General features: G+C 35.9%; 1 protein-coding gene across 1 annotated transcript in view; it reads left to right on the top strand.

Annotated features, from left to right (window-relative positions):
* Positions 1-12,167, top strand: part of LOC136055461 (mucin-5AC-like) — a 43,412-nt gene that overhangs the window by 1,072 nt on the left and 30,173 nt on the right. The window contains exons 2-19 of the mRNA XM_065747219.1: positions 242-356; positions 751-841; positions 1,245-1,357; positions 1,901-2,117; positions 2,463-2,588; positions 3,483-3,600; positions 4,229-4,367; positions 6,027-6,137; positions 6,530-6,599; positions 7,001-7,138; positions 7,223-7,387; positions 7,784-7,878; positions 8,744-8,870; positions 9,326-9,581; positions 10,158-10,207; positions 10,660-10,760; positions 10,888-11,039; positions 11,638-11,776. Coding sequence (XP_065603291.1) covers positions 242-356; positions 751-841; positions 1,245-1,357; positions 1,901-2,117; positions 2,463-2,588; positions 3,483-3,600; positions 4,229-4,367; positions 6,027-6,137; positions 6,530-6,599; positions 7,001-7,138; positions 7,223-7,387; positions 7,784-7,878; positions 8,744-8,870; positions 9,326-9,581; positions 10,158-10,207; positions 10,660-10,760; positions 10,888-11,039; positions 11,638-11,776 — 2,323 coding nt within the window. The remainder of the gene's footprint in view (positions 1-241; positions 357-750; positions 842-1,244; positions 1,358-1,900; positions 2,118-2,462; positions 2,589-3,482; positions 3,601-4,228; positions 4,368-6,026; positions 6,138-6,529; positions 6,600-7,000; positions 7,139-7,222; positions 7,388-7,783; positions 7,879-8,743; positions 8,871-9,325; positions 9,582-10,157; positions 10,208-10,659; positions 10,761-10,887; positions 11,040-11,637; positions 11,777-12,167) is intronic.

Below are 12,167 nucleotides of genomic sequence, written 5' to 3' on the forward strand. Positions count from 1 at the left end.
CTTTAACAGAAATAAGCAAAAGGAACAGTAGAGAAAGCAAGGCTGATCTATTGTTGACAAAGAAACAATCAAAACAGCCAAATGTTAACAAATCTGAGCTGTCTGTATTTAGTTATTGCTCTGGCTAATTTCCTCATCTTTGTGTATTGAAGCTTCTGTAAGAGTGAGAATGGGTATCAATTTGCATATTCAATGGATATTCTGTCCCTACTCCCACTGAATTATGGTGATCTTTTCCCAGGATTCAGATGCCGTACAGCCATATGGGAGTCTTGATAGAGAGAAGCAACAACTATATTAAAGTTTCTGCCAAGTTAGGACTGATCTTCCTTTGGAATGAAGAGGATGCCCTCCTGGTAAGAAAATATCCCATAAGTGTCAGAAAGCCTGTAATTAGAAGATAGTCCATTTAAATTTTTGCAGTCTTAATTAGTTGAGTAGACATTAATTATTTATGGATTTGTTTCTATGTTCAGCATGGAAACAAATCTATATTCCAGTCTTTTTCCAGTTTTCCCTTTTTTTCCACTGAGAATCAATATTTTCCCATATCATAGTGTTCCCACATCACAGTGAAATACTCAGATTCCAGGCCTGGCAATACTCAGATGAAGCTTTTCTTGGTGGTCATTGACCTTCCAGTCTGCACCACCACACCTATGTCAAATTTTGACTACATAAGGACAGTGTATCTAACCATCAGGGCTGACATTACTGTGAACCTAAACTCACTTTCCTCATTTCTTTTAGGTGGAACTAGATAAGAAATATGCCAACCAAACTTGTGGACTTTGTGGGGACTTCAATGGCATTCCAACTAACAATGAGTTTTTTTCCCAGAGTAAGTAATAAAAAGCATTATCATGTCATGGCACTTTGTTTTTCTTTATTTTAGCAGTATAGAGTAAATAAGAAGTGGGTTATATTAACTGCAAAACTAATGATATATCTTGCAGTCTGTATTTTTATGATGTCAGTTTTAATATGTAATAGAGTCACAACTTTCAGATGTATTATGGTGTTTCCATTGCTGTTAGATCTTTTAAAACCATCTAACCTACTTTTTAAAATTGTAAGGCTCCAGACCCTTATATGCCTTCTTCACCTCCTTTTGCCTTTTGTATTTTAGTGATATCGTCACTAAATCACTGTTTTTAATGGGTAGTGCTACAAAAGAAAATACCTCCATGCAGAAGCTAGTCAAGGAGTAAATATAATTCTAATACTATGTCTACTTTATACAGATGCAAAACTGACTGCCGTTCAGTTTGGGAATAGGCAGAAGATAGATGGACCCACAGAGCAGTGTGATGATCCTATTCCTTCTGCTGTTTTGACAAACTGCTCGTCTGAATTTGTAAGAACCTCTCTTTCAGAATTTGCTTTTTTCAATGTAACATTCATTATCTTTTTCTCTCTTTGCCTGGAGAAGAAGCTGCTAAGATAGGTAAAACTACAGCATGAATATGGACAGACATGGGTCTGGAAATAAAATATTCCCAAATTTAGCATTTAATTCTTTGCTAAAGTGAATGCAAAAAATAAAAATAAATAAATAAATAAAAACTACATGAGTTCAAGAGAAGACTGGACACTTTAAAATGAAAAAGGAATTCATTGAAATTGTCTAAATACAAAGAAACTATATAATGGTTGTGGAATCACCTGAGAAAGTAACTCAATATATGAGAACTATCAAGGGAGTTCCACAAGTACCTGTCCTACTGTGATAACATGTCTTTTGAAGCTTCTAAATAGATCTTTCCCTAGACCTTTGCTTATGGCTACTGTTGGACAGGGTTTTGGACATGATGGACTTCTGATTTCTTTTGCTTCGTGCCTTAAATGAGATAACCACTGCTACATTTTCCAAACACTATTTCACTGTTTTCCTTTCCAGACTTCTATCTGCAAGACAGTATTAACCAGTGAAGCATTCACAAGCTGTAACGTACTTGTGGACGTTCAGGATTACATTGAAACTTGCATACAAGACCTATGCCACTGTGATACCTCTATGGCTGACTTCTGCATGTGCAACACCTTTGCTGAATATTCCCGGCAGTGTGCTCATGCTGGTGGACAGCCTCTGAACTGGAGAACCTCAGAATTATGTCGTAAGTATATCTGGAAGAGACTTTCATTTACTCTGCCCACTTATATACAATAAGCTTCTAATATTTGACTTTTTTCCTGAAGAAGATAGCCATGTAAAGGTTATAAGGTACATATAATTTTCACGAAATCAGCATATGCTTGACTATACACAAGATTTCAGGGATATAAACGTTTAGAGGATCTTGCATTACCATTTTCAATATATTTCTGAAGGTCTAAAATGTTGCAACCTACACTTGGATGTTGTCCATTACATCTTTACAGAAAACATCCTAGATATTAAATATTCTTTTCTCAACATTTCTAAGGAAAAGTCAGCACCATACTACTCTTTCTACTTTCAGCCAAATCATGTCCTTTCAACATGCAACACCAGGAGTGTGGCTCACCCTGCTCTGACACCTGCAGCAACCCTGAACGATCTGCACTTTGTGAAGATCACTGTACAGACGGTTGCACCTGTCCTCCAGGCAAGTTACTACATACCCTTCATTCATAGCCAAAACCACTGAAACTTTATTTATCTATTCCTGCTATGTCACTGTTGTTGTATCATCACAGTAATATCTACGTTTCTTCCTTGATATACATACATCAGTTCTATGCTGACATAGACAGCATGACACCCTTTCAAACACCAAACGGGCCTGACACGTACATAATAACTGAGCTGTGTATAAGATATTTGACTGCTAATGATAAGAAGATGTTCTTAGCATCCACATTCAGTTAACTGAATGCTCAGAATGTTTAATTATATCTGTCCATAATGGTACCTCTCACTGTTAGCAAAGCTGGGTTGGTTACCCAGTGTACCACACCCTACAAATGTGTTTACTTTCTGCATGCTGACTTCTGTGGCTGAGAACTGTTGGCATTGTGTGCAACAGTCATCTTCTCCCATTGTAGATCTTTTGCACATCTTCAGTGATGTCTCACAAAATTCACTGTCACTTGTTTATGCGATACCACTGATGCCTCTTAGATAATCCTCTGACTTTGCCTGTATATGATTACTGTATATGATTCATGTATATGATTACATGTCCCCTGGCAATCTTATAAATGGTTCATCTATTCCACCTTGTTCTCTAATAGTTTTAATCCTAATTCCAATCTAATGAAGTCTATAACAGAAAGGACTTTACCTAGAAGTTCCTTACAATAATCCTAGGATTTCAGATATATTCCATCGAAGCCTAGCTCCTTCATTCTCTCCATAGCTGGCATCCTGTTATTTTAAGGAGCTTTACAATTTTCCATGTGCAGGAAAAATGCAAAATGCTTCATATATCTGACAGATATGTAAACAAAAGCAGATTCTGTAGTGCACAGAATGCCTAACAGTCAGTTTCTTTCCCTAGGAATGGTATTTGATGACATTAATGGTGCTGGCTGTATTCCCCGTAAGGAATGCCACTGTACCTATGAGGGCGAAACTTATGCTCCTGGTACCTCCTTCTCATCTAAATGCAGATCATGGTAACATAATCCCTTTCTCATACTTCTTGTTTAGGGGTGTTAGCTGAACATTTTGGAGACAGGGAAAAATTTCTAAATAGTCCTTAAAAACAAATGAACTATCTATTAACTGAAGTTCCTTGATTACACTTTTTAAAAGGCTTTTTACATATGTTTTCTCCTCAGACTTGGAAGCACAATTTTAAGTTTAGATATAGGTACTTCAATGTCAAAACTAACCATTTATAGGAAACAAGCAAATTCAGATTATGGAGGCTGAAAAAGCCATTTATAGATGTGAATTACCATGTACCATTCTTTACAGCACTGTGTAACACTAGAGTCATACTAATAGCAATGAGGGGCAACCCTTCATATGCAGCAGAATGGATGCCAGTTTCAAAAGAACTGAATTCTGTCCAATGACTGGAAATCAAAAACATTATGTTAAAAATATCATTAATAGAAATATCATATATTAATTATACTTATTTTGAGATTTCAAAGAAATGTGGTTTCTTTGTAAGTATTATTTTCTCTAGAAGGCAGCATGATCACCAGTGATTCAAGAAGAAAATTAAGGTGCCTTTATGTCTAACTTAATTTATACATGCACTACCAAGGTTACAGAATGCCTTCTTCATTTCAGTACTTGTGCTGGAGGTGAATGGACTTGTGTCACCCAGTCATGTCCTGGGACTTGCAGCATTGAAGGAGGCTCCCACATTACAACATTTGATGAAAAACATTATTCCTTCTTCGGAGATTGTAGCTATGTCCTAACCAAGGTAAAAAGGAGTCACGTTCTTTGCTGAAGTAATATGCTATAGGAAACCACTTTCATTAAATACAAGGATGTTTAATTTAGACTACTGGTAATTACATCATTTTCTGAAATTTAAAGGAAATACATGGAACCTTAAATAGATTCCAATGAATTTTCTGATAGTTTTGTAGTAAATAAACATATTTTAGTATTCTTATCTATTTGACTGCTGTTTAAGAATTGCACTGAATTTACAGTTTCCATGAACAGCCTCTACACTTTTTTTTTTAATTAAATATTCTCTGTCTGGTGTTTTGTAACTATCTCTTTCTAAGAAAGAAACGTTCTCATTACCTCAACTGTTACTCTTCTTTTTGTCACAGTTAATATAGTAAATTTAATTATTTTATTGACAACATTCAGATTTGAATTATTAAACAGAACTCATAAGAGTAGACATTTCATTAAAATGACCAGCCTTCCAAACAGTCTTTCCCCATAAATGTAAAATACACTGGAATGTAAAAGTCAAATGTTAAGAAGTCAAACATACATTCTAAAACCAGCATCAGAAATCATATATATTAAAAAACAAACAAACAAAAAAAAAAAAAACCAAAAAACACACAAACACTTAAGATTTACTAGACTCACTAAATTAGTAGGGACTGAATCCTGAATAGGCATGTCTCAATTAATGACTACAGATCTCAAATCTCAGAATGCGATATACACTTGATGTTGATTTGTATTGGGTGAGTAATATAAAATCAATTTCATAAAGGCTAGATATTAAATAAAGCCTGTTCTGAAAATCTCAAGCTGAATGTTACCAGGAAAGAGAACCATAAACACTTAAGAAATGAGCTAGAATGACAAAATTTAGAAATAAATTAGACTACATCAACAAAAGTTTTCAGTGGGAATCACAAGCATAGGGCTGGAGCAACAATGGGAGCACAGATCAGACTTGTGTGTTAAACTCCCTTTTTGGCAACAGCTTGTAAAATTAGATTCACAGGGGGCCTGGAAGTACACCAAAACCCTAAATCTGGACAGATAAGATCTAAAAAGCCCAAAATTTTAAGATTACATTTTCTTATGGCTGTAATTCCATATCTCAGCTGTCTTCAGCTGTATTGTAAACACCAAGAAAATGAGTTCTGTGTGTTTCTCTGTAATAAGTTGGCCATTAGCTACACTTCGAATTTAGCTCACAGAACAGTCTGCAAAAAACAAAAACAACAAAAATAGAACCAAGAAAAAAATTGCAAAAATTTTCCTTTAGAAGAATGCCCAAACCATCAAGCTTTTTAATCTGTTCAGTGCAGAAAAGATTGGAAAACATTTATTTCCCAGGTATACATCAAAAACAAACACACAAGAAAGGGACACTTCTTCCTTCTCTAGCAGATTAAACTAATTCTACCTAAACATTAGGAAGCAGTAATGTTTAGCTTATTATGTCTAGTGTGTCACTGAATGTCAGAAGTAATGGACAGCTTCCACTGTGCAACACACTTGAGCATGAGCTTACATTGCTGACTATGTACAGATAGGCAAGGACATAAGAGTAGGAAGAAAAAGGAATTGTCAACATTGATAAGGCTCACTTCAATAAGAATACCATCTGAGTGTGACCTTTCTAGCACAACGGACTTCTTTTGTTTTCTTCTTCTAGCTCTGTGACAGCAATGAATTCACTGTTCTGGGAGACATTCACAAGTGTGGTCTGACTGACACTGAGACATGCCTCAAGGGTGTAGCCATCAGTCTAAGTGGAGGACAAACTGTAAGTAGCAGACAGCTAATACTATGCAGTGATGTTTTCCAATCTTAATAACCAAGTAGTAGGCAACTGACTCATAACAGCACAGACTGATTTTTGTTTTATTTCATTTGATTTTTGAAAAGAACAAAGTAGATATATGGGAAGCCAAAATCCTCACACTTTTCATTCATTTAGTTGTATGTTTTAGCAGACAATGGATCTCTGTAATAAACATTAAAGAAATAGTATGGGAATCTGAAAATCACCATATCTGGAGTCCACCAACTTCCCTCTTCCCCTTCCCCTCACTGGCTCCTTCCCTTTATCTTGAATAATACTAGATATACTATGTTTGTAAAATGTTTTACCTTCACTAAACGTGCTTGATAATCATTGCCTTTTCTTGTGGGCAGAACATCGTGATTCAGCCTTCTGGCAGCGTACTTGTGAATATGATCTACACACAGCTGCCCTTCTCTGCAGGTAAGTTCCTTTGGAAGACTTCTGTGATGTTTCTCATTGGAGAGTATCCTACCAGTTCTTCTCAGATACTGCTGCACCTGAACACAAAGCAATGACAGAATAGCTTCATGTTGGAGTCTACCACTAAATCATGTTAAACAATTTTCATCTAGCAAAGGTGGTCATTTAGATAGGAACAAAAATGCCTTTCCTTCTATTTTAAAATATATGATGGAAAAACAGGTTTTTTACATATTCATTCTTTAAAGTAAAGACAGCCCATTTTAGTGCAGGATTTGAAATGCTATACATTTTTTTTCAGTTCAACAACTAAGATCACACACAGCTGTGTAATTCTCCTGTATAACGAAAAGTTGTTTCAACTGTTTATCTCAAATGAAATTATTCCTCTTTGTCCGCAGCAAACGTTACCATCTTCAGACCATCATCATTCTTCATCATTTTACAAACAACTTATGGTCTTCAGCTGCAGATTCAAATCGTACCTCTCATGCAAGTTTTTATAAACTTAGACCCATCACAGAAAGGGCAGACATGTGGTAAGTGATCTTATTCTAACAACTGCCTTCATCAGTATGCTTGATTTTGCAGAATTGTTTCACAGCCTATTTACTTCCTTTTAGGTCTCTGTGGAAACTTCAATGACATCCAGACAGATGACTTCAAAACCATTAGTGGTGTAATAGAGGGTACTTCAGCTGCTTTTGGCAATACTTGGAAAACTCAGGCTGACTGTCCTGATGCTAAAATTACCTTTGAAAACCCCTGCACCCTCAGCATAGAAAATGGTAAGCTCAGGATATAATAAACTCTTCTGTTCTCTTTTAAGATAGAAAGAAGAAATAAGACAACCACAAAGCATTTAGCCAAAGTAACAGCGGACCATTAACATACACATGCTATTTTCCTCAGCAGATGCTAGAAATTTTCAATTATCAATTGAAAATTATTCTTTATAAAAATAAATCTATGACATTTTAGTTTATTCCACAACAACTACTGTGAATTTAGAGCACTGAGTTTATGAAAAAATATTATTTTTGTATAAATGAAGCAAAATGCTGTTAGCACTTAAGGAAATACAGAGCTGAATTCTATTCTATTCTATAAGGAAGAATCACTACAGAGAAACAAGAATTTAGGCAATGAAGCACAATATTAATTTGTATGTTTTAAATTCATAGATAAGTATGCTCAGCACTGGTGTGGTCTGCTCTCTGATACCACTGGACCTTTTGCTGAATGTCACTCTACAGTGAATCCAGAAGTTTACCAGAAGGTACTTAGCTCTTAACTTTTTCATGCTTAAAAGAATGAGACTTAGACTACTGATGCTGACACCAGAGAAAATAAGATGCCAATCAGGAGAAGACACATTTATGACAGTTCTTTGTAAGCTAAGAATTCATTTCATCTACACATCATAATGCACTACTTTGTAAGGTTATCTCTTTTCACTCAAAGGAGGATAAATTTACAGATGTTTTCTCACTCCTAATCTAGGAGCTTGAACTGCCTGAATTCTTTATCAAGTCCAATGAGAGAAGGCACTTTTTCTGAGATAAAAGGAGATAAAAGGAGTTGAAGTGGTACTTAGCCTAGCTGCTTTCAGCTGGCACCTTTCTGCACATCCTAAAGAGAAAGCAAGAACTGAAAGTACAAAGCAGCAAATGGATTGTTAAAAAAAAAAAAAGTTCCAAGAATTCAACCTATGGTCCTACCAGTTTAGTAATTAACTAAATTACTTTTTTTTTTTCCTTTATTCCTCTGACTCAGAGAGCCTAGCAGAGATATAAAAGTCAGGTGGCATTAAATACCTACTCCTTGCTCCACCATCTATGGTAGTATGGCTACAAATTGGAAGTAGCTGGGAAAACTACCACCACCTGTACAAGTAAAGAACAACAAAAAGGAGAAATAAGTTAAAACCGTGGGCCTCTGATTACTATCTCTCCTTGCAAATAATCTTTTCTGAAAGGGCTCAAGGAAATCTTCAAAATTAAAATAGGCATGCGCTTATATTTATTTGTATATGAATTACATTTGCTTTTAGCAGTAATGAACATAACACTTTAAGTAAAGTCTAAAGAGCCATAGCATTGTAATAACAATCTGATGAGATTATGTCATCTACCTTTCTCTAGAACTGCATGTTTGATACATGTAACTGTGAGAATACTGAGGACTGCATGTGTGCTGCCCTTTCCAGCTATGTCAGAGCCTGCGCTGCTAAAGGAATACTCCTCAATGGATGGAGGAACAAAGTCTGCAGTAAGTTCTACATCCCTTTCTGTCTTGAAAACAATCATGAATGGTTAAACATTCCCACAAACAAGCTTTCAGAACATATGGGATTCCCAGAGTAAATTCTGCTTAGTTATGTTTTAAGTGTAGCACATACCATACAAGACAAGCAGTATACAGGTAGAAATATAAACAAGAGAATTTGTTACTCGCTTAGAAAATAGCAGTGAATGAAAAACATGCAATATATCAATCTAATTGAACTTTTTTGCTTTTTTAACCTGGACAAAATTTTATGACACATTTATAGGGGAAATTTTTGCTTTGTCAGTTAAAAAAAAAAACAACAAAACACTATTAAGGACATTAGAAAAGCACATCTATCTATAATGCCACTTTTTAAGTTATGTACTTTACCTCAAATACTGCATTTATATCTACACTGATTCTTAAATTAACTCACCTTGTTTTATCCTCTCAAGCAAAATACACCAACACGTGCCCAAAATCCTTGAAGTACACTTACAATGTGGATTCCTGTCAACCTACCTGTCGTTCTCTGAGTGAGCCTGATGTCACATGCAACATCAAGTTTGTCCCAGTTGATGGCTGCACTTGTGTAAATGGAACCTACATGGATGAAAGTGGCAAATGTGTGCCTGCTTCTAGCTGTCCTTGTTACTACAAAGGAATGCCTCTGTCTTCTGGGGAAGTTATTAATGATAATGGTGTCGTCTGGTAAGAGATTTGCAAAGAAAAGATTGAAACTGGATACAGGCAATCATGAAACCACATATATCCCATCCAAATTATTCAAATCAATTTTTCTTCCTAATGAATTCAATACACAAAAAAAGAATTCACAAAAATTATAAAGGGCTATTCATGTTTTGAATTAGACTACCATAGCAATCAAACAAACCATACTATGGTGAGTTAACCTTGGCTAACAGCCAAACTCTCACCCAGGTACTTGCTTATTCTGCAACAAAATTTCTCATCGGTGACCATAAAAGACTTCTTTCACAGTGGAAGGTGATAAAGACTTGACAGTCTGACTAGGATTAACATTATGAATGGAATCAGGAACATTCTGAAGGACAACTATTTATTAGACAGATGGACAGACCAAGCTTGTCCATATACAGAACATAATTGTATTTTGGTCTTCTGTAATATGAAATACTTTACAAACTATTCTGATGAAAAATTAGCTTTCTCCACACAGTGATTGTTTCATTATTTCAAATTAATTTGGAAACAAACTGAAACTCAGCAAGAGAATCAACATAACACCACTGTCTTTTTTTATAGCACTTGTAGTTACGGAAAGCTGAGCTGCATTGGAGAGAAATCACCATCAGGTAACATACTAGTTAAGATTTCATTTAATCTTCCCTTTACACCTTCAACCTTTTCAGTTCTCTGTTTTTTGTTATAATGATACAAATTCTACAAGTCTGAAATCAAACATGAAAATGAACCAGTGATTCTATAACACACCACAACTGTAAGAAAAAAAACACTGTTTTCACTTTCAAATGACATAAACATCAAGTTATTACCTCCTGGATTACCCAGAGGAAAAGAGGAGAAAAATGACTGCCCTTTGTATATTTTATTTAAAATTAAGGTCACTTCAAACATGCAAAGTAAAACAGGATCTTTGTTTTCTTGTTTTTCCTTTGCTGAAAAGAAGTGTTTCATGAAGCTACCTGGACATTAATGTCTATGAACAGTCCAGGCACATAAAACCAAAATGCACAAATATATTACATGGCTCATTTCATATTTCTCATGCTTTTCTCTCTTGCAGTCTGTGCACCCCCTATGGTCTATGTTGACTGTGGCAATGCCACTGCTGGTGTCACAGGAGCAGAGTGCCAGAAGAGCTGTCAGACTCTAGACATGGAATGTGTAAGTATGGAATCTGTACACTCAATTGAAAGAATAAGAAACTAAATCTCTTTTATGCTTACCAGTTGTAGATGACTCTTCCATCAGGGAAATGTTTCAAGTCACATCTTCTATATGGTCTTTACAGTACAAAACCCACTGTGTCTCTGGCTGTATATGTCCTCCTAATTACGTATCAGATGGCAAAGGTGGCTGTGTAGCTGCTGAAGAGTGCCCATGTGTTCACAATGGGGATTCCTACCGCCCAGGAGAATCAATCAGAGTTGGCTGTAACAACTGGTAAGAGCATATTGAAACATTATTTTCAAGCACATGGAAAGAAATAGTTTAATATCTAGTTGAATTACAGCTTTTCACTCCAGCAGTATTGAGGTTTGTAGGAAAGAATCCTACATAAAATAATAAATTAAGCAAAAAATAAGGCTGATTGGGCCCACTCATGACCATTATACCTAAGAAGCAAACGAATCTGTGTGACACATAGCTCAGAAATTGCATGTGGTCAGAATAAAAATGTGGTCTATACGTTGTCATACTCATTAGAGTTAAGAAAGCTTTCTTTTTTTCTTCTTAGGCAATGCCTATAATTCAGTACACCCAACAAGATTTAGAAATGTGGAACATCTGAGGGTTTTTCTAACCCAAATTATTCATGTCACCATGAACTAACACTGTCTTTGAGTAAATTCTAAAGACTCTGGAGCTTTGCTGCATTTCTGAAAATAAACAAACCTTATTCTTTCACCGGAGGCTTATTATTTTTTTAACTATAAACAGAAAAATGTACATATAGGAATATATATATATATGTATATATATAAATAGATATGTTAATATACATCTTTTTTACATTTTGAGTTCCTTTCACCTTATGTAGCACATGCAGAAACAGAAAGTGGCACTGCTCTGAGGAACCTTGCCTGGAAACCTGTTCAGTTTATGGAGATGGGCATTACACCACCTTTGATGGCAAACGCTTTGATTTTGAAGGAGACTGTGAATATGTTCTGATCCAGGTAACAGATTCCTTCTCCACAACTACCTGAAAGGAGGTTGTAGTGAAGTGGGAGTTAATCTCTTTTTCTGGAGGTTCGTGGCCCTGCCTGTAGCAGGGGGGTTGGAACTTGATAATCCTTGGGGTCCCTTCCAAATCAATCCATTCTGTAATTCTACAGTTCTATGACTCCAAAGTAGCTAGCAATAGGATGATAGGAAATGACCTTAAGTTGCACCAGAGGAGGTTTAGATTGGATATTAGGAAAAATTTTTTCTCTGAAAGAGCAATCAGACTCTGCCCAGGGAGGTGGTGGAGTCACTGTCCCTGGAGGCATTCAATAAACTTTTGGATGTGGTACTAAGGCATGTGGTTTAGTGGGACCTACTGGTGGTAGGTAGGCAGTAGAGGGT

This window comes from Cyrtonyx montezumae, unplaced genomic scaffold, assembly GCF_038088225.1.
Source record: "Cyrtonyx montezumae isolate F1298 unplaced genomic scaffold, pur_monq_1.0 scaffold_10, whole genome shotgun sequence".
NCBI classification, from domain to species: domain Eukaryota; kingdom Metazoa; phylum Chordata; class Aves; order Galliformes; family Odontophoridae; genus Cyrtonyx; species Cyrtonyx montezumae.